The sequence below is a fragment of the Glycine max genome, chromosome 12 (assembly GCF_000004515.6).
Source record: "Glycine max cultivar Williams 82 chromosome 12, Glycine_max_v4.0, whole genome shotgun sequence".
NCBI lineage: Eukaryota > Viridiplantae > Streptophyta > Magnoliopsida > Fabales > Fabaceae > Glycine > Glycine max.
Window position 1 is genome coordinate 12,335,338 of NC_038248.2, and position 24,034 is coordinate 12,359,371.

A 24,034-nucleotide genomic window follows, 5' to 3' on the forward strand; every position below is an offset into this window, starting at 1 on the left:
TTTATTAGCTCTATGTTATACTCTCATGTAGCTTCTATTTCTTTTTAGTCTTTATGTTTGTTTTTTGTTTGGGCTCTTAGCCCCTTTCATCCAGGAAAAAAATATATTAATAACTATTTTTAAACTTTGATAGCTAAACAATTTTAAATTTGTGTTTAAGAACAACTGTTAATTTAATTAACTTCTAACACTTAAAAATCACTATTTTTTAATTATTTCATTATGGTTTCTTTTCATGAATGAAATAATTTATCTTCTATTGAAAATTTAAATATAAAATTTTCTTATATTATAATAAACAATATCTCTACTACGTATTTATATTTTTTATGTTTATTTTGTTAATATATGATTACAATAAATAAATCTCAAATGATACTTTTTTTAGAGATCACAAATATCCTCTAAAAATCAATTATACTCAAATTGGGTAGGATCATTACAAAACTATTCCTTTATATATTTAATGCAAATACCTACTAAGTCTCAAACTTAGAATCAGTACTATTAAGTTAAGCTAAAACAATTTTGTACCCGATGATATATATGATCCGTGACAATTCAAAAGAATTACCAATAAAAACATACAAAACAATCCAACTAAATTTAAAAATATTAAAACATGTATCTCAACACTTGCCAAATTCTAATGTTTTTATGAGGAATTTTAATTTTGGGACTACATCTTTGATATATATATATATATATATATATATATATATATATATATATATATATATATATATATATATAGTTTTAAAATGAGAGAATAGAGTATATAATAATAGTATACAATATTTTACATTATTATTTAATTACAAATTGTTATGTATGACAAGTTTGTTAACTATTATCATCACTGTCCTTAAATCACTCAAATGATATGAATTATGACTAATTGACAAAGTACCTTTTTTAGGTAGCCTATATATAGAAGAAAAAGAATTTATTTAATTTTTGAGCTTATTCCGTAATAAATTTTTTGTTTTGTGTTGAGTATCTAATAAAATAATAATTTCGCTTTTAGTCTTTGCAAAATTAGCAAATTTTATGTTTTTTTCTTAATATAATTTTTTTATTTGTTATTAGTTGAAACTAAATCAAAATAAGTCACATCAATGATGATGATGATGATTTAAAAAATTAATAGATTTTGTATGAGAAATTGATTCTTGACTAGTGTAAAATTGTTATAGAAAACAATTTTTAAAACTAAAAAGTGAGGAAAGGAATCAAACAAATTGTTTGTAATTAGTTTTTTGTTCCTAAACAACATAGGTTCTATTTGGATAAACTATTTCACAAGAAGATAAAATGGATTAAGAGGCATGTCTCGTCAATGAGAGCTAATGACAATGCAAGTATCTTGAGCATATTGACGATCATATATGTGGACATAAGCTCTAAGGACCAAATGGTGGTGCAAATGGCCTAATAGGTGGTGCAAATATTTATAGCATATTGCTGACAATTAATAAGCTTTAAGGGTCACCATTGAATAATCATGGATGAAAAGAAAAGGCTTTTACTCAAGGGGAAGCTACATGTGAAAGAGACTCACACTTGAATGAGAGACGGGTAGAGTTCAAATGTAAAGATGAAGTCCCAAATTGGTAGGAATGAGCAAGTTGGATAACTTATACAAGTGAAAGAAGTGTAAACCTAATGCCTCAAAAGGTTTAGGGTTGAATGTAATATCAAATTCATTTGTGTGGTTAGCCTGTGGACCATTAACAAAGATTTTCCTAGTATTTGTCCCCTCGTATTCTCAACATTTCAGAATTTAGTTTATGAAAATGGGTAATTTTGAGTAAAAGTATAAAATTACATGAGGGAGGTATAGTTAACAAACAAAGAGGAGCATTTACCAATTGGAGGCATATTTCACTTGAGGTTGCACTTTAAACTTTTAACATGAAGACACATTTAATTATCAATGTTCTTAATGACCAAACAATGTTATTTACAACATCAGCACAAACTATTTCAACTATCAATTACTAACCCTAGACAAGTAAAAAATGTAATTTAGGCTTAATTAAATACATTTAAAGTCCCTAATAAATTATTGATTTATGTGCTGTGTTTGATCCCTAATATATTAAAACTTTTTTTTCTCACTCCCTAGTGCAAGTTAAGTGATTACTTGACAAAGTTATAAGGTTGACTTGGTTGTAAAAGGAAAAGGAGGGAGGAAAAGGTCATTGGCTCGATTCCCCCTGCCAACAAATAACAACTAATAATTAACAATTATCATTTACTCATAAAAAAGTGATTACACATGACACCTTGTGAATAAATCTTTGCAATATATTTCAACAGTTGAGATGATGTAATATCGTCACTTAACTGACAACATGAACTCGATCAAAACAAAACTTTAAATATATTAGAGATACAATACAACACAAAAATTTGTTAGGAACCCAAATTAAAAATTAATCATTTATTAGAAGTCTTAAATATATTTAAGCCTATAATCTAAGTTGATTTGATAGGAGTTAGAATAATCCATGAGCAGAAAAAGAAGGGGAAAATGAGGATGAGGGCAAAGGAAACAAAATGCTAATCATGTATATACATTGGGATCTCATTTCACTTTGAATTAAGAATAAAAAAATAGAATGAAAAAGAAAACTTGGGATACAATTTTTTTAATTGGAAAAGAAGAATTTTCATTAAAATAGAAGAAATGAGTACAAGGAGTACCCACCCTTACAAAAGTCCTATCCTCTAACCCACTAACCTGCTTGTATTGTGAAACTCAAATCCAAGTTGTATACATTTCTATCATACCCTAATTATGTTTGGACAAGTTATTTAGAACAAAAAAAATGAAAAATAAGAAACAAAAACAAAAGAAGAAGAAAAAAATAAAAAAGAAGAAGAAAATAAAAAAGAAAGAAAAAAGAAAAGAAAGAACAGAAAAAGATAAAAAAAGGAAAGAAAACCAAAAAAAGGGAAAGGAAGAATAAACCGAAAACTAGAAAAAGAAAAAAAAAGAACAAAACTAAAAAAGAAATAATAATAATAATAATAATAATAATAATAATAATAATAATAGGAGATAAAAGAAGAAGATGTATAAAGAAAGGAGGTCTGAGAACTCACAATTACACAAAATTACATATAAAACGCATAGAGAACATGCACAAAATAAGAAGAGATACGAGGAGACGAAAAAAATTCACTGCATCACGTTATTTGACACTATAGTTAGAAAAGAAAGAGGGACCTCTAGTCGTTGGTGAGACTCTTAGATTTTTTTTAAATGTTTGTTCCCCATCTTTTTTTATAATAAAAAACCAAAAATAATGAAAAAAGGAAAAACAAAATAAAAATTGCTATAAGCACCACCTTTTTTATATATACAATTTTTTCTTTCAATTTTGGGCCAGACCCGTTTTCAAAAAATAATTGTACATAAAATAAATATCACTAGTCACACCTTCATTTACACACACACCCCACTCCTTTTGGGGATAGCCCAAATAAAGTAAAAACTTCTATTTACATGCACACCCCACTTCTTTCAATTTTGGGGCTTGACCTGTTTTTCAAAAACTGCTTAGTTCATAATGTTTTGTAAATATTTCATCACTTATTTATTTTCCCCATGTTTTAACCCTGCATCCTTAATTACTAAGAGTGTTCTCCGCTTCTATTTTATCCCTTTCTATACCTATTCGATTTATTTGTGTGTGTTTTGTCTATTGATTATTTAACACTACATTAATCATTTTGAAATTCTATGTCAGTACTCTTTAGTACGCGCTTACAATCTGTGCACTCCATATTGGATCTCTGACTTGGTTGGTGGTATTTTAATAAACACGTGGGTAAATTTAGCAAATGTGATGTTGGATCTCTAACTTGCTTGACTTTGCAAAGTTTACTGCAAACCTGAAATCTTTTTTCATATTCCGTGCACTCTATGTTGGGCCTCCGACTTGCTTGGTAGTGTTTCAATAACGCGTGAGTAAAATTTCATGAAAGTCATGCTTGGTCTTCGACTTGCTTGACTTTACAAAGTACACTTGAGATTCTCCATTTTTCTCCACAAAATTTGCACATTACTCGATATCACTTGAAGGTCCAATGCCTTAAGTAATTCTCTCCACTATTTTCTTAAAATTCAACGTTGTTTCAAGGTTCAACACTTTAATGACTCTTTGCTACAATTAAAAAAAATCTTTAAAAAAAAAAAAACCCAACACACAAACTGTTTCTATCAAAAGAACTACATAAGTCTGATTTCCTCATTGTACTTGAGGATACGTAGGAGCGAAGACAAACTCCTTGTCGACCTAAAAATCTAAAAAAACACGAAATCCTTTTTTTTCACAAAATAAAAATTTGCTTTCTTTTTCTAAATAAACAAAAATATAACAAACATAACTTATGTTTTCAAGGGAAGATAAATAATTAAAAAATTCACTTTATTTTTAGTACATTAAATTAAAGACTACCATCTTCATGACGGGCGCATGGGGTGCTAATATCTTTCTCATGCGTAAACGACTTTCGAATCTTTTTTTCCAAATCATAGACCATTCCTTATCCTTTTTTATTTTCCCAACATTGTTCTTAAATAAACGTTGGTGACGACTTCCCAAATTTTTTTTTGGAAGGACAAAGAATCACCAACTTTAGCAATGAAGAAAGTGAAAATTTCGGTATTATATATTTGGGTCTCATATGCTAGTTATATTGGTCATGATACATGTTTGGCTGATACCTGGTCACACTTTATATGGAATAGTGACTGTACATGGTTCAGATCCATAAGTTTAGTTATATATATATATATAAAATATGCAAGTATCAATGGTCTAATATTAACTATTAATTAATTAAGTATAATCTGATATTATATAGAACAAAGTTTTTGAGTTTAAAATTTGATAAAAATAAATTTTTTATTAGATTTTATTTATTTATTTTATTAAATTTCGTATTAGTGAAGATTTTTTTTCCAATAAATTCGAAGATTAAAAAAAAGTTAACTAAACTAGGTTTAACTATTACTAGTATATTATCCTAAAAGACAAAACCATATATTACTTGTATATTTCTTAGGTATCTTGGTAATATCTCATGTTATAAGTTCTAGTTAAAATGTAAAACAAACACGGAATAATATTTTATGGGAATCAGATATATATATATATATATATATATATATATATTTGACTTTCATCTGGAGCAACTTATTTGTTGGGTTAAACTAAAAGAAGCGCATGCATGTACACCTAAAATTATTTATCAAAATATTCTTGTATAACTATAACCTAACCTTAAATAATTGATTTAACTAATAATTGAATTATTAGTGAATTAGCTAAACTACTAATACGAATATTCTTAAGTTTATTTATATTATATTATACTAAATAATTTTAATAGTGTAAAATATTTATATGTATGCTAGATGAAATGTAGAATTAAAATATATAAAATGAATTTTAGTGAAATTAAAGAATGAAAAAAAAAATATTTCTTCACCTTTGTTCTGTAATTTATGACTAGAAAGTCATAAATTATTGCTTTTAAGATGAACTAGAATATCAGCCTATCATATGCATTCGCAAGGCTAAATCTGACCCCAATTCAAAACGCACTTATCATTGCAAGGAAAATTACAATCCAAACCAATTGAGCAGAAAACTTTTTTAAAACAAACAATCTGCACGTGTGTAGTGGATGGACGGATTTGTGGATATTATAGATAAGATATAAGAAAAATAAGGTTACATACTCATCTATCTATATATGCATGTTTGGTATTAAAAAAAGTTAAAAAAAATATTTTCCGATCCGTTTAAAAATCATCTCAATAAATTTTAATTTTAGACTATTTTGAATATAAAATAAATTAATCCAAACGAATATTTAATTCCATGGAAAGCAAACCTTACGAGGGTCACCAAATTGGGCATAATTTGATCGGAACTCAACAACTGCCAGCACATAAGCAAACGTAGGGACAGTACTTCCAATCTTAGGGAAACTCATTAATTTACAAAATCTGTCTTGTTCATATAGACAAATCAATTGTGTAGAATAAACTTGAGAAGTAAAGATCTTATTGGTGAAAAAATGTTGAAAATTATTGAAGACTATTTTCCAGTATTTTAATAATAACCTCTTGACACAAAATCACGTTTGCTTTTGCTATATGGCAAAAGATAATGTACGCCTACAACCATTGTTGACATTGAGAACTAATTAAGACTGTCTAAGTCACCTTAGGACATGAGAGAGAGAGAGTGGAGGGGTTTCTTGGTATGCATGAGAAGTCTACGTGAAGGAATGGAATTATGGTTGGCTGCAAATTGTTCACTTCAATTTAATTTCTTCTTCTTAATTTTGTTTGGTATTTATGTTTTTTAACTTTATCTACACTCCAGGGTGACATTGGACCTAAATTCTTTGTGCTTATACATTAGGTTGCCCTAATCCCACTCAACTGACTATCCATATTTTAATTGTTTCTTTTCTAAATTAAAACCTGATTTATTCAAGAAACTCGTCAGAGCTACCTTTAGTCAGAGAAAAAGGGACAAACTCACTTGCAAAAACAAAAGGGAACGAAAAACCCTACATTTAGTCTTCTGCAAGTTTTCACATACCATAGATACAAAGCAGGACTAAACTTGAGATCAAAGCAATCACATTTTTATATTCTTTATATTTTCCCTGTGCAACCAACCCTGTCTCTAATTGTTAATCTCATTCTCTATTTAGATTTTTGGGCATCTCTTTCTCACTTTCTCGTAAGTGCAAAGCACAGGTTATTGGGAAGGACTGCAATATTATTCACACTACTCATGCAAAAGTGAGAGAGAATTTAATTCCTTTCCACTACTCCTTAACAAGTAGTGGCATGAGGGGAGCAAGCTTTAGAAGAGACAAGTTTCCCTTTTTTCCCTTTTATAATTATTATTACTTTAAATCCTTCTCTTAACTCAAACGTTTCCCTCTCTTGTCTCCCTCAATCTCTTTTAGTTTGTGTTCCATTTCGCCATTTGTTTTATAGCAGCAGAAGAGGGAAACAAAGGAAAAGAGGGTCTCCATAAATGGAATGAGTGAGGGAGAGAAGAGGAAATAAAAGGAAATGACTCAGTGCAGTGACTCTGAAAACAATCATCATAACATCATAGTGGAGGGACGAAAAGATAGCTTAATTAGAACTTGTCCTACGTGTGGTCATCATATCAAATGCCAAGATCAGGTTCTTAATTATTAACCTTTTTGTTAATGATATATATCATATAGATAATATTACCCTTTTGAGTACTTTTTTTTTCTTTTGATGTAATTGTCTTAGTTTGATTCATTTTTCATTTTTTTTTTTGGCGTTCTTTATGAAAAAATTATTTAAATAAATATTGTGGTGTTGAATAATTTTAGGGTGGTGGAATTCATGACTTACCTGGACTGCCTGCTGGAGTGAAGTTTGATCCCACGGATCAAGAGATTCTTGAACATTTAGAAGCGAAGGTGCGATCTGATATTCATAAGCTTCATCCGCTAATTGATGAGTTCATTCCAACTCTTGAAGGCGAAAATGGAATCTGCTATACTCATCCAGAGAAGTTGCCAGGTCAAATACTATATATATATATATATATATATATATATATATATATATATATTCAACTCTCAAATCCTCTATGCGTGAAGTGTGTAACACCTCTTTAATATACTCTTTTTGATATTTTTTTATTATAGGTTAATTTATATTTTCAATCATTTAATAAAAAGTAGTGTCTCAAAAGAATATATTTCTTCCCGTTCATTCAATGCAATTTTTTTCTTAATTTTTGTTGAATCTTAACTTTCAAATGTTAGTATTTTTTATGAGCAAAATCATTATAATATATGTTTAATAAGTTACATTTAATCCTGGTGATAACTAATCTCTATGAAAAAATATTTTTAGTAAGATCTCTTTTTCTAATAATATTTTATTTATTCATTGATATTTGAATCCAAAATTTTGTTTAAGAGATATCAAATTCAATTCCACTCAACCAACATGTTAATAAATCTTTATTGTTATTATGATATATGTTGACTTCCAGAGCATAGCTACATAATTACCAAATAACAGGGTCATAAGTGACTTACCTTTCGGCTTCAGAAACATGAGGAAGAAAACATCAGTTTTGTTGAAGCAACAATTTTGTGGTAGAAGATGTGACCATTTACTTTGTTAAGTTTAAATTATTTATATAATTATCTTATCCTTAATTTGGACTAAATCCCCATCCAACATGCATGCCATTTAGAGAAAGGGGATATTACCCTTCAACTAACCTTGTTGTTGTTACGCAGTACCTAGCTTCTTATCTTCTGTTCCCTATCTTAATTATACACGCTGTATAAAATGTTCTTTTGTTAGACGATAAGTTATTAGTCTTATTGAAGACATATACTTCAAAAAATGCAGTTGTTTATTTTAGCCTCTCTTTAGGTTCTACAAAAACAAAATTAGTCACTCACCAACTAAAGATTAAAAGCACATGATTTTAAAAGAAAATGAATAAAATTCAAATAAACCTCGTTTTGAAACACATGATATTTTAAGATACTGAAAAAACACATTTATAGTACATATAATTTTATTATCAACAATATAGTTAGTAAATAATTGAGTTTTTTTTAAGTATATTAATTGTTGGAGGTTTAATTCCTAATCCTTAGAAAAGATTTTTGTTGAAAGAGATAAAATTTATTTTAATAATCTTTACACCTTAAAAAGATTAGTCTCCTATTATCTGTTCAGATATATTTCGTAGAAAAAAAAAATCTATATATAGTTTTATTATATCTTTTTCAGCATATGGGTTCACATCTAATTGTCAATTTATTGAAATTTTACTGCAGGAGTTAGCAAAGATGGCCTGATCCGCCATTTCTTTCACCGGCCTTCCAAGGCATACACTACAGGAACAAGGAAGCGGAGAAAGGTGCACTCAGATGAGGATGGAAGTGAGACACGTTGGCACAAAACAGGTAAAACTAGGCCAGTTTACAACAATGCCAAGTTGAAAGGGTACAAGAAAATCCTTGTGCTTTACACAAACTATGGAAAGCAAAGAAAGCCAGAGAAAACAAATTGGGTCATGCACCAATACCACCTTGGGAGTGATGAAGAGGAAAAAGAAGGGGAGTTAGTGGTCTCCAAGGTTTTCTACCAAACACAGCCAAGACAATGTGGTTCCCTTATGAAAGACTCATCAGTTCCTGGGAAACATATGAAGGGTCAAAGTGTCCATGAGGTAATGAATAACAAAAACAACAATAATGGGTATGTTGGGTACTATCATTCAAATTTCATATCATTTGAACAAGGAGGGCAACATAGACCTAGTAATGCTCAAGTGATTTCCCATATCCCCTTCCATGAAGGTGCCCCTTTCATTCCTTGAATAATGAAGTGGTGGAGAGTTATAAGATGAAAGGTAAGTGGCCATGAAGGGTTGTGGAGAAAATATATTAAATATATACATAGAAAATTCATAATATTGAGGCATTGCAATTATATATTATGCAAAAATAAAATAAGTTAATAACCTACTGTAGTTAGGAGGGGAAAAGGCGGGCAAGAATAAGGAGAGAAATTGCTTCATTTGAAAACTAATGCATAGATACTCATATTCAGGGAGAAAGAGATTGGGGAGTAAAGAAGAAGATTTAGATGCAACACTTTTTCTTTTCTTTCTTCCCTCTCTTTATATTTTTTGAGGGTAGTTTCTACATATCATGCTTTGTACAGTAGGGTCAAAGGCATCATGCCATTGCTTGTGTAATTAAAGACTAACCATCAACCTGTACAAACATGACTTTTACCTTAAGGAGTCTTGAACTACAGAATAATTTAGTTTGCCTTGTTCCCTGAATGTTTTAATTTATTGTAAACGTAATTATATTTAATTATTGCCTTTATAACATAGATGTGTTGCCACCAGTTTTGGAATTTCCAACCCGTGGAATGTCATTTCTCTATGGTTATAAGACTTAAGCTAGCGTCTCATCAAATTGAACCGTATATGGTCCCTATATGAGAATTAGTAAAACATAACTTGCTAAACTAAAAAACTTTTAATATATATTGTAATTAAAAATATATTTTTAAGTTAAATGCATTGAATTGTATATATCAAGTTACTCCATCACTTATCAATATATTTTGTCTTATCCAAAAAACAAAACATTGTATTCATCAACTGGTCAACACAAGAGGAATGAGCAGTGCAATACTAACATTTCTTAGGAAAGTCGGTAAAAAAAACAAATTCTTAGGAAAGAAAGTGGAATTTACTAAAAAAGCATTCTTTAACAACTAAAAAGTATTCTTTAACACTGCGTCAAATCTATATTTGATTATGTCTTTATTTATAAAGATTTTTATTTCGCTTAGTTTTTTGTAAAAGGAATAAACTTATATATTATTTCCTTCAAAATCTATAAGCAATACAAGATGGAAAATCACTATAGTGATGGAGACCAACAAAATAACCTATTTTTGTAGCTAAACTATAAGCAACAAAATTCACTTTTCGTCATACAAAACAAATGTTGAAATTTGTTGAAGAAAACGTTCTCAACATTGAAATATAATCAAACCAAACTCAGATATGTTCACACGAGAACTATGGAACGTTGCAACCACTTGCTAACAATCTGACTCAATCATAACATACTCATGTCCCAACTGTTGGAACCATTGGATTGCCCTCCTCAAAGCCAATGCTTCTGCTTCATGAGCACTACGATAAGAATTTTTTGGTTATGAACAAATTCGAAGGTTTAGTATTTCGAATTGAAATTTGATTGTATCTTTATTTTTCAAGATATTGAACTTTATTTGAGTAGATTCTGTCTCTAATAGGCATTAGATTAATGTTTAAATTATAAGTACTTGTATTTGACAATTTTGATACAAATTTGATGTTGAATTAAATGTTCATTTTAATTGGTATATTTTTTTAGTAATCTCATTATTATCCTAATTGAAAGTTATATTACTGCTAGTTTAACAAAAAAACAACTCACGATTTTATTCTACTAAATAAAATAATAAGTTGTTTGTAATTTATTAGAATCGACAGTAGAAAATTGACAAATTTACAGTTGAATACTAATTAATTTTCATCGTAAACATTTTGATAAAAAAGGTTAATTAGTTGTAAATATATTTTACCAGCGGGAGTATAAAGAAAAAGCACAGAAGACTTTGAATATGTAACTCGGCAGTTATTCAGCTCAATACAAATCACTATTGCATGATAAGAAGTTATTCAAGGACACGATCGTAGTTTGAATTGAATCATCATTCAGGTCTGAACAAGGTGCTTGATATCCATTGGGTAAGTGAGTGCTGGATCAGAACCATTATATGAATTTATTGCAATGATTCGGTTGGCAGCCTCAGTGGGATGAAATTGATCCCAAAAGACGTATGTGGTTCTATTCTCGCATGGTGTTTGATTAGGAATACATAACCCGTTTGTCCTCGATGATGGGCAGCAAGAAGCATTTGCAACAGTGAAACCTGAAACACAAGAACCACTACTAAAAAACACGCTTTTTACATTGGTGCTTCAACGACGGTTGTATCAAACCGTCGTAGAATATGTGGCGGTGGCAGATTCGTAATTAAGAGGGAACGAACCACGTCGTTTCCGCATGCCCGTTGTATACTGCAGACTCAATGGCAATGTGCAATTATGTGATTATGATTCAACGACGGTCGTGTACACAGGACCGTCTTTGTATCCTTAGTGGTTTCACGTGGCGGACACGTGATTTTGGTCATTACAATACAAAGACGGTATTGACGGAGACCCGTTTTTGTATCCTTACTACTGGTTGCACGTGGTGGACACGTGATTTTCGTCGCTACGATACAAAGATGGTTGTGTGCAGAGACCCGTCTTTGTATGGTGTGCTTTAACATGTGGCTGTCACGTGATTTTCGTGGTTGTGAGACAAAGACGGTCTTGACTGAGACCCGTCTTTGTATCCTTACTGCTCGTTGCACATGGCGTACATGTCATTTTCCTCGCTAGGATACAAAGACGGTCCTAGGCAGAGACCCGTTTTTGTATCCTTACTGCTGGTTTCACATGGCGGACACGTGATTTTCCTCGCTACCATACAAAGATGATCCTGTTTGGAGACCCGTCTTTGTATCGTTATTGGTTTAATTCTCTCTCTTTGGCGCCTACGATCAGACACTACGCGTTCCCTTCTCCTTTGCCGTAACCCCGTTCTCTTGTGCCCTACCTCACTATGCGCCCCCTCATTTGCTAGCAACCCCTTCTCTCTTTGTCATAAACTCCGTCAACGCTAAGGCCGCATTTAGGTAATGGCCGGTTATACTTGCATTTGCATTGGTTGATGGAATATTCATTCATTCAGTTTCATCTCTTCTTAGGGCGTCTCAATAGTGGTTGTGGGTCTTCTACTACTCCGCAACACATTCCGGTGAAGTTGAGCCACATTATAGGTAATGTTTATAACAATGTAGTTTATAATTTTTTTTTCACACTTGAAAGGTTTCTGTTGTTGTCTGCTATGATTTTGTTATTCGTTTCATTCAGCCTCCTCCTCAGTAGGGACCTCTGCTAGTGCCTGTTTTTTCACATCTTGGTCTTTCTTGTTTTCTTGTTATCCTTCTGATATACCAAAAACCAAAATCATTTATTCATGCAATTGTTAAGGACTACTTACTTCAATTCCTACAAAACCTCGTTATATTTTGAAGCAGTGAGTGAAATATAATGGCTAATCGCAGGAATAAAACACGACATCGTATTCCTTTTTCTTCTTATCCTGCTTTTGAAAGGAACAAAAGGAATTGGTCACCTTATTTTTGTTGAATTCAGAATTTGTCGTGATTTATGTGGAGATATAGCTAAATTTTAAGGTCAAATAATTTGAGAACTAATTTTGACTTATGTTATATGGTAATGTTTGTCCAGGTTATTGTTATTTGATACCATCCTTTTTAGTTCAGTAGCTGAAGCCTCGCTCACTGTAAGTACCTCTGTGTTCTCCATTTTCCATCATGTTTTAATTTGAATGATATCCATGGATATTTGTTAGTTTGTATACGAACATGTATTTGTTGTAATTTGTATAGATTTTATTTTCCATGACCTAATTCGTGTGTCACTGTCATCCATTTGTTTCATTGTTGTTTAGTGGCCGCAATTGCCTTCTGAGATATATATGTCAATAATGCTTGTACACATAATTTGATTTTGTTTTAAGGGTGGTACTTAATAATATATAAAGAAAACAGAGAAATCAGATGTTGGGAAAGCATCCCACACCTGGAATGAATCAACTCCTTAGTAAAATGAATATGTTTCTGAAAAGGGTTACAATGTTATTCATCCCGAATTACTTAAACACTATTTTTTTTTATCAGCAAAATATATGTATATATATAATTGTAAAAGAAGTACCAGAGGTACTGAGTACATAAGTAAAAACCATGTAAATGGTTCCTCAGACAGACGAAACATAGTCTAAATAGGAACCAAACTATGGTTATATATGGAATTTACATCTGCTATTTTTCCAAGTAATACTACCCCTCTACTGCTTCAAAAAACCTTGTCGGAGGTTGCTTGACCATTGATTAATCTGTGATTTTTAAATCTGTGGTTTTTATTTAAATCTGTGATAAATTTGTGATTTTTATTTTTATTTTTTTCACTTTCTTTTCTTTTTTGTGGGGATAAATAATTAAACTTTTGAAATAACAAAAGGGGTTGTGTAACTTACTCTATGTAAAAATGAGGTTAAACAATTTCAACAGAGATGATTGGTGCAATTCTCTTATATACTTTAAGATATTAATTGCACCAATCATTTATGATGACTCATTTTTACTAGAGATAAGTTAGACAATCCCATATAAAAAAAAATTTAATCTTAAAAGCTCCTTATCTGTGGAAGATTACTTACTAGGATGATAAACCTCATGAAGGATTGCAACTAGGGTCACCACATCTTGTGGCTTAAGAGATAAGCCATTTATAATCCAATAAAAAACTCTTAAATTAAGTGTTTTAGATGCATCCTGGATCACAACCACATTCTTTGGTGTTGTGGCCATGTTATCTGCCTCAATCTGTCATCCTTGCTCTTGTTCATATCAACTGCAGGCTTCAATGATATTAGGTCAATTATCACAAACATGTTATCTACTATCATAGACAGTGAATAAATGGTTGTTCTTGAATTCTATCACTCATAGTGAGGGTTAAGCTTCTCTGACTTAGTGACTTAGCTGAGAATAGTAGACAAAGTTCATCAACCTAAGCTGCAAATGTTTTTCTACCTAAAAACATTATCCAAACCAATTAACATGTGATTATCCTAAAAACTGGAGTTCCTACAGACCATCATAGTTTGCTTATGGCAAAGCCAAATGAGAAGTAACAAAGTAAACTACTAGTCATGCCAACATTGCTGCTAAACCAGATACACTATAAGAGTCACCTTCTAGCTTGTTGTGACAATAGCTTTGTAGTGGTTGGCTTTTCCCAAGCCTAGATTTCTGTTAGCACTCCTTATTCTATTGTTGTTGAATTTCATGCAAGTTTCACTAAATAACCTTAACTCAATCTTGATTTATTGGGGTAAAATTTGCTAAAAATTAAAGAGTCAATGGTAAAAAAATGCAAATAAGCCAATTTCTTATCCCCAAAGTAAGATGAGCATTGAAGTCTGATATTGGCCATTCAAGATAGATTGATAAAACTAGGTTTTAGAACAAGACAAGTGAACCTTTTAAACTATATAGAGGATTAATTTCCATAAATTATAGCATGTTTCTACCAGCCACTAGTATGTCCAAGCTCTCAGCTTTCGAAAATGGATGCACCTACCAACAACTCTTCTTTTAATACCCATGCTACTGTCAATGTCTGTTTACTGTGTCCCAATACAGTAGTGCAACAAGGGTAGTTTTGTCATTTTACACTTTTTGTGGAGGGAGGTTTTGTAGTAGGGTCACATGCCCCCAAAGTGATTCACCCAAATCCAAAATAACCCCTAGATTCTTGCCATATTTTGCTAATTTGTTCGTATTCTTAATTGCATTGTGAAAGCATAGTCAGGATTGTGTGAGGTGACTTATAATAGTTTGGTGAGTAAATAAATAATTTAGTCCTTTAATTTGTATTTTCTAATTGTTTAGTCTCTAAAACTAAGGAGAACTTAAATAAATCTCTGAATTTAGTTTTTTTTTGTCCATGGACCAAGAACTTAAGTGATAATAACAACAAAAGTTTAGAAACTCAAATGAGAAAAAGAGGTTGATTTCATGAACTTAAATGAAATCTTTAAAAAAATTAAAGAATTTATTTAAGTTTTTCTTAGTTTGGTTTCAGGAACTAAAGTCTTCCATAATAAAAAGAACTAAAATGCCAAAGAGATGCAAATTTAAGAGTTATATTGACCATTTGTTCTCTTTTGGTTGTTTTGATTAGTGAGCTCAACTTTGCCATTACTTTCTCTTAGCTTTTATGGAGATGAGGATGCGTGCTATCATTTTTATATTGTGAGGTAAATCAGCTGAAAAGCAACCCAAGGTTAATTAATAGAAACCCACAAAGTCTAAAAAAGATTCTAAACTAGTTAGAGGCTCTCATTAATTAAATATTCAGTAGGAGAGGGGGGTATTTAAAGCATGATATCCTCCTTGATCTGATTTTCTGTCTCATAAAGAAAACAATTTGTTTGTTGAATGATAATAATAAGAGAGCCTGCAAAAGGCTGAGGGGTGAGTTTGGGGGCATCAAATAGAGAATGTGCTTATGTACAATCAGGTCTTTGCACAGGTTCCCCCTCATCCAATCCTTTTTACCTTATCATATGACATCACTGCCAACCCCCTCCCCTCTTGTCAGTGCACAAAAGGAATGAGAAAAGGAGGGTGCTTGAAAATAAAGCCATATGAGTAATATTACTCATGATTTTTTTGGATTCAGTCACCTTCTTACTTGTATTGTATTGTATTTTACTCAGTTTCTGCACCTCCAAGCTGATTAATAGCCTGAGTGAACCGTTGGTCAACCTCACGAGTCCATTTCAGCCTAGGCTAGGCATCACTGGACAGAACCAAACGCATCATGCTTTGGTTTTGCAGATTTTGCATATCCATTTTGCCTTTTTTTTGTAGTGTTGTTACTGAAACATCTAAATATATACTTCTTTTGATGGTTTTATCTAAATATATACTGGTCTTCTCTAAAAGTGCTTGATCCTTCATAGCTATCCTTTGCAGTAGATTTTCAGCCTCTAGCCGAAGAGATTGATTTGATTTCTCCAACGTATGACAATGTTCTTCAGCAGTCTTAAGTTTTTCAGCCCCTTTCTCAATTTCTCTATTTAGTTTCTCAGAATTTTGTTGTGCAAGCAAAATTTCATTCTCCAAGCATTGATGGTAAAGGACAGCTAAAGATTCTTTCTCTCCATTCAGCTCAGCAAGATTTTTTCTCAGTGCTTTAACTTCCAGTTCATTTTTTCAAGTTGCTCACTTAACATCCTGGAATTCTCCTCAACAAGGGTTATCTTGGCCTCCAAAACTGAAATATTTTCAACACACTGCTTGTATATTAGAAAACCAACATCCTTCTGAGCTTCCAACTGGCCTAGTTCTTGCCTTAGAATTTTGGCTTCAATTTCAGCCTCAGAAGCTTTCTCATCAAATTCCTTGGCATCCAGCTGGGCAAGAGATAACATTGTCTCTAGTTTAGCTATACTTTTTAGGCACTGATTGTACTAAACTTGACCAGCTTCCTTTTCATATTTTAGTTGTGCCAGTGCTTCCTTCAACACTCTAGTTTAAATTTTAGCTTTACTCGCTCTGTCATCAAGGCCTCCAGCATCTTTTTGTGCCTTATTGAGATCTCTTTCCATTTCGGATAACTTGTCCATACTCTTCTGATACTGAAGAAAGATAGCATCCTTGTCAGATTGTATTTTGGTCAGGCCTTTCCTCAAGGCTTGAACTTCTGGTGTGTGTGATTCAACTCACGGTGACGAATCATCGGTCAGCATGTAATATTTTTGGTTCGGAAATGCTTTTGCAATTGTTTTGTGGGCATGGCGTAGCTCTCCCATTGCATGATCTTATCTCTCAGCTAAAGCACGGTATGCTCGGTAGAACTCCTCCACTAATTTCATGACCTCTGGACGCTTCTTATAGTACATTTCTGCCCTCCTTGCAAATGAATCTTCTTCCTCATCAATGAATCTCACTCCCACATAACGAAGCATTATTTATATTTAACTTGTATTGTGTGTCTTTTTCCCCTCTACTGTAACATGCTTTTGACTTTGCCTCTGATGGATTGAGGGATCTGTTAGTACACAATGAATGTTCATATTAGTGATGCACAAGTTTGGAAACCATGAAATTAACAAAACGAAGTTACATAGAGGTATATACTAATGAGCCACTTAGAAAATTATACAACAATGATAGGCTCTGCAAAATCTGCAGCACCCTTTTAGAAACACACATGTGACATACCAAATGCATGAAAACAAAAAGTATAACTTAGTATGTATCTCCTCAGAACCTGTTCATGTTGCCTTGCCCAAAAAAAAAGTATCATTTAACGACACAAGAAATGCATATATAGCTGGGGTGGGGATTAGAGAATACACACATACTTGCGATGTACAGTGACTATGAATCCTTTTGTGAGGGAATTGAAATGAAAATAACATAGGCATATTATAAACCTCTGTTTGTGTGCAAATTCTGTTCCTTACCTATTTTTAGTTAACGAATTTATTTTTCTGTTATGTGTCATAGAAATGCATTTTTTTTTCTAATATGCCATTTTTTACTATAAACTTTTAGGTTTTCAAGGCTGACTGTTGGGTTCGTATTCATAGTTTCTTACTTGCCAAAGTCAGACTGCAAAGGGAATCATAGGTACTTCGAAGTTTTTATCATTATTTGAGCAATTTTTTTATTACTTTTGGCATACGTTGTTGCTTATAATGTATTTGGTTAATCTGAGTTTTATTTGGATTCTCAATTTGTTTTTCATATATTACTATTATTATCCATTAAAAGTATGTGCATTTTGAGTGAACCTTAGTTTCCTGTTTGAGATTCCATACCATGATTACTACGAATAGTTTGGATTAGTCGTGGTATGGAATCTTGAATTGTCCGATCGGACAGTTTGGGGGCTGTCTTTTTTTACTTCATTCATACTTATACGTTAACTATGTTGTGTTAGATTTTATAAAATTTCGGTTTGTGGCGTATTGCTTTGTTCTCCGGGTGCATACTTGATTGTGGTCATTTGAGTTGACCGCTTTCATGTCGTGTACTTGGAGACCAATGCGAAATGCTGCCGAAATTTTATTAAATTTACCATGACATACTTAATGTGTACTTATAAATGAAGCAAAAAAAGATTGTTCCTAAATGGGATAGGACCTCACCTTCAAATGAAAAAAGTGAGCTTCTCATGCATACGACATAACAAAGGCGCTCTGATACAACAAATAGAATGGATCGAACTTGGATTAAAGCACTGCGCATAAGTGATGAGTATGAAAAGGGGGTTGAGGATTTTCTAGCGTTTGCCAAACAAAATGCACCAACATTGGGTAGGAATTATTTCTGTCCATGTGTTAACTGCGTCAATGGAAGGCGTCATTCAGTAAATGAGATTAGGACACATCTAATTTGTGACGGCTTTAGTTGGAGTTATACGAATTGGATATGGCACAGTGAATTGCAAGAAATCCAAACAGCCCCTGCCACTGAAGCTGTTGATGTTCAAACTGGAGAACGAATGGAAGACATGCTAAGAGATCTTGGAGCAGAGGGTTATTTGAAAGCTCAAGGACCCTATTATGATGATTTAAAAACAGGTTCCAAGGTCCTGTTGTATTTGGGGTGCGCTACGTTCAGTCGATTATCTGTGGTGCTAGCTTTGGTCAACGTGAAGGCCAAATTTGATTGGAGTGACAAAAGTTTCACAGAGTTGCTAGTATTGTTGAAGAAAATGCTTCTTGATGATAACAAATTACCCAATAGTCACTATGAGGCAAAGAAGATATTATGTCCTGTGGGTATGGTGTACCAAAAAATTGATGCATGTCGTAATGATTGTATCCTCTACAGAAATAAGTATGCGAAAATGATTAATTGCCCAACATGTGGGGTATCATGATACAAAGAGATGGATGGTGAATGCACAGATGATGTACCCAAAACCAACAATCGTCCAACAAAGGTTTGTTGGTACCTTCCTATTATACCAATGTTTAAGCGTTTGTTTGCTAGCGCTGACGATGCTTCAAACCTAATTTGGCATTCGGTTGGCAAAAAAAATGATGGCTTACTCCGACATCCTGCTGATTCTCCACAATGGAAGACAATTGATCACTTGTATCCTGAATTTGGAACGGAACCAAGAAACCTACGGCTTGGTCTTGCTTCGGATGGCATGAATCCATTTGGTAAATTGAGCACTAATCACAGTTCGTGGCCTGTTTTGCTCATGATTTACAACCTTCCTCCTTGGTTGTGCATGAAGCGCAAATACATCATGTTGTGTATGATGATAGCCGGCCCTAGACAGCCAGGAAATGATATTGATGTCTACTTGACTCTGTTGATTGAAGACTTACGCAAGTTGTGGGTAGATGGGGTTGATGTGTATGATGCTAATGTGGGAAACACCTTTGTGGTGCATGCCATGATCTTTTGCACTGTTAACGACTTTCCAGCTTATGGGAATTTGAGCGGATATAATTTCAAAGGACACCATGCATGTCCAATTTGTGAGAACAACACCAGCTTCATCCAACTTAAACATGGGAAGAAGACAATATATACAAGGCACCAGAGATTTTTGAAACATTATCACTCGTATCACCGATTGAATAAAGCATTTAATGGAACCCATGAGACTGACGGTTCCCCTGAACCTTTAGCTGGACATGAAGTGTATAATCGGGTGAAAGACATCGTAACTGTTTTTGGTAAGACCCGAAGGAAGGACCATGCTGACAAGAACATTTGGAAGAAAAGGTCAGTCTTCTTTGATCTTCCGTATTGGACCAATCTCCATGTTCGACATTGTCTTGATGTTATACATATCGAGAAAAATGTGTGTGATAGTTTAATTGGGACCCTTCTTAACATCAAAGGCAAGACAAAGGATGGTCTCAAATATAGTTAGGATTTGGTCGACATGGGTATACGATAGCAGCTGCATCCGCAACCACAAGGTCGCCAAACATATTTGCCCCCAGCATGTTACACAATGTCAACGAAAGAGAAAAAACAATTTTTTCATTGTCTGAAAAATGTAAAAGTCCCACAAGGATACTCTTCCAATATCAAGAGCCTTGTGTCAGTTAATGATTTGAAGTTGGTTGGGTTGAAATCTCATGATTGTCACGTCTTAATGCAACAACTGTTGCCAGTGGCCGTTTGTGGTATCTTGCCTGATAAAGTTAGGGTCGCCATAACCCGGATGATTTGGAGAACCAAGCAGTCATTATCCTGTGTGAATTAGAGATGTATTTTCCCCCTTCATTTTTTGACATCATGGTGCCATTATCCTGTTGAACGTTACATGAAGGTGTTGAAAGGATATACAAAAAATTGATATCGGCCAGAGGCTAGTATTATGGAAAGATACGTTGTTGAGGAAGCCATTGAATTTTGTTCTGAATATATAAGCACTGGTACACCAGTGGGAGTTCCTCAAAGTCATCATGACTTGTCGACTCAAGGTCAGGGCACACGAGGATTCAATGTTGTAACCATGGATAGTCAATAACTATCACAAGCTCATCTATACGTTTTACACAACACAACAGAGGCCATCCTATACATAGATGCTCACAAAGAACATGTAACTGGTGTCCACCGAAAAATGAACATGAAGAGGTTGTTGCAAGAGCACAATAGATCTTTCATCCATTGGTTCAGACAAACAATTTTCGCCGATCAAAGTGCTTCCAACACATTATGATTGCTAGATGTGGGTCCAAATTTTAATGTTCCTACATGGAAAGGATATGATATCAACCATTGTTCTTTCTACACAAAGTCCCAGGATGATAGAAGCAGTGTGCATAATAGTGGGGTTATTGTTGATGGTCAATCAAATCACTTTTGTAGTGGGGTTACTGTTGATTACGGTGAATTTAGAGTACCTCTCTTCAAGTGTCAATGGGTCAATGGAAATACCGGGGTGCGTCGAGACAAAATGAGATTTACTTTAGTAGACCTTCACAAAGTAGGTTACAAGGACGACCCATTCATTATGGCAGCGCAAGTTAGGCAAGTGTTTTATGTACAAGATCCCGACGACTCTAAATGGTCAATGGTTTTATAAGGTAGAACATTTTCTATCGGTGACCATATTGACGGATCAACACTTGATGTCGGTGACATGCCGTCTTTCTCAAAAGACATGCCTTTGATTAATGAAGAACAAATAGATGATGTATATACAACTCGTAATGATCATCAAGAGGGTTTATGGGAGAACATTCTTTTGTAATTGCGTAAGCTCTTTGTAACTGATCACTTCATCCATGTGTTTTAAGTGTAATCTGTAAAACTCTATCATATTAGTTTCTCTAAAAAACAAATTTAAATTTATACATTAACTAATTTTAAAATAAACGAGCTTTTTTAAAGTGAACGAGCCTTCATTACTAAAAAAGTGAACGAGCTTTTTTAAAATAAAAAAAAGTTAATTCAAATGATTGAAATTAAACTGGAATATGTATCTGCCTATCTGGACAGAAAGCATGCGAGTATTCATCTGGTACACTAAAGCACTTTATATTTATTTTCTCTTGAATTTTGATCATTGTAATTGGGCCCAGCAAATAAATGAATTTGGACGTGATCTGGTATCCAGCCCACAGGATTTGAATTTTATCCTATATCTGCGTGGGGTAGAGGACAGTAAAAGTTTATATAGTTTTTACTTGTTAGATAATTAGATTTCACAAAATTTAATTTCTGTTTCTTTTTCCTTTTTTATTACTCTATTCAGATGTTGCAAAGAGTTTTTGACTAAAAATCCCATATTGGTTAGCAGTCTCTGTATAAAGCTTTGTCCACGTCACACGTACTGATAAGTTCCCAGTTTTCATGTTGTACAAATTTATTAAAAATCCTATTCATAAATTATTAAATTTAAAATTTTAGTTTTGGAAAAAAATTTTAGGGTCATAGCATAAGAGAACTAATCAAAAAGTATTAAAACGTCGATGCTTTAAGATTATTTCGTGACATTATTATTCTTTTAAGAAAAGAACACTTTAATTTGTAAAAAAGAAAAAGAAAAAACACTTTAAACATATTTTCAGTTGTTTTATATCATGCATAAAAAATTACGAGTAAGATATTTTATCAAGTGTTGTAACAAATTCAAAAGTACAATATGAATGCTATAACAAATCATGAACTTTATATCGTTCGGTTAGTTTACATAGAAAGTTTTCCAGTTTCCGCATTCTCATTTTTTTTATCAGTCTATATCACTCAAGGGATACATATTCCAGTTTCATTTCAATCATCTGGTACACTAAAGCTCGTTCACTAGTAATTCACATCTAATGATATTCATTCAGTTTCTCAAACAGAAGCAAATTTTTTCTTCAAGAAAAAAAAAATGAATCATGTGTCCCAATTAACCACTCTAGTTCTAATACTTCTTTTCTTTTGTTACATTTATACAAATCACAATAATAAGGGCAATGAAAATCAGTAACTGTGATGTAGCAAGCCACAAGATAATTTAACTTTGACACTAATTGTGCCTCTTATATACTTTGACTCCATTGAATTTGAATCCAACTTCACAATATCATACAATGCCCACTGCCCAACTCAATAAATGTGACCATAAAACTATACATTGTTGTTGTTGCACAGCTACTGTCTGAAAGTTTCATGTCCACAAACCTAGCCTCTTTTAGCAACTGCTGGTTTGTGATTCCAAACTTTCTACATCATCATCTGATTTTCTCTTGCTATAAGGATCAGTGAATCGAACATCCTCCATGCTATTTTCCTGTTTGAACATCCTTCATTGCCCAGCTTAATTTATTTGATTGCAATTGATTGTAATGCATAAATTTATAATTAAATTTACATATTTTTGCGTATTTTACACATATTTGACATTTTGCTAATTTTTATTGTTTATTTTCCGCAGCCTAATGGCAACACCCCCAAGGTCCCCACCTAATTCAGATAATCCTCCCGAGGTAACTTCAAAGAGGACTAGACAGTCCACCAAACTTAGATACTTGACGACGAGAAGCTTATATCATCCACGACCGATTGTTAACGTCAATCCCACTACTAGTAGAGGATCGGGGCCCCACAAAGACAAATTTCTCAGTTACCTAGGGGTTGTGGTAAGAGAAAAAAATTCCAATTGTCCACTCCAATTGGAATGTTGTCCCCGACGATCTAAAGACAATAATCTGGGAAGACATTTTGGTAAATTCTTTTAACCACACGTTGCAACTTCATACTTGTGCTGATAATTCAGTTTCAGATCACAAATTTAGTTATTGTTTCATCACACCTTTAATCTGCAGCGCAAATTTGACATCCCTGAAGGTGACGATGCGAAAAAAAAGGTGATGTCAATAGTCGCTACTAGATGGAGGCAATTTAAGTCTTCGTTGACGTCTAAATTTGTCTATGCTGATAACGAAGGGCAACAAAAGAGTGATCCTATAGTGAAGTATGGGGTTCATCCTGCAACATGGGCGGAATTTGCAAAAAGCCGCCAAACCCCTAGTTGGCAGGTTTGTCTTATTTTGCTAAGTTGACACATGATTTCATATATATGTGTGTGTGTGTCCCACTTACTATCTCGTGGGGGTTATGATCTGCTTGACAAAAAATTGATGGAGGAGAAGAGGAAGCAACGACAACATGAAGCTGAGTTGACTGAAAATCCTTCATTGACCGAAGACCCTC

General features: G+C 33.0%; 2 protein-coding genes across 2 annotated transcripts in view; one reads left to right on the forward strand and one right to left on the reverse strand.

Moving 5' to 3' along the window:
- Positions 1-6,566: 6,566 nt before the first annotated feature.
- On the forward strand, positions 6,567-9,957 carry LOC100797459 (NAC domain-containing protein 73). The gene is made up of 3 exons (XM_003540891.5): positions 6,567-7,234; positions 7,414-7,606; positions 8,893-9,957. Exons 1-3 carry the CDS (start codon positions 7,118-7,120, stop codon positions 9,435-9,437), a joined length of 855 nt encoding a protein of 284 aa, XP_003540939.1. The 5' UTR covers positions 6,567-7,117; the 3' UTR covers positions 9,438-9,957.
- Positions 9,958-11,345: 1,388 nt separating this feature from the next.
- The window catches only part of LOC102666505 (GDSL esterase/lipase At1g29670-like), a 62,469-nt gene continuing 49,780 nt past the window's right edge, over positions 11,346-24,034 (reverse strand). Inside the window, exon 3 of the mRNA XM_006593031.1 lies at positions 11,346-11,563. Within this exon, the coding sequence (XP_006593094.1) occupies positions 11,346-11,563 (218 nt within the window). The remainder of the gene's footprint in view (positions 11,564-24,034) is intronic.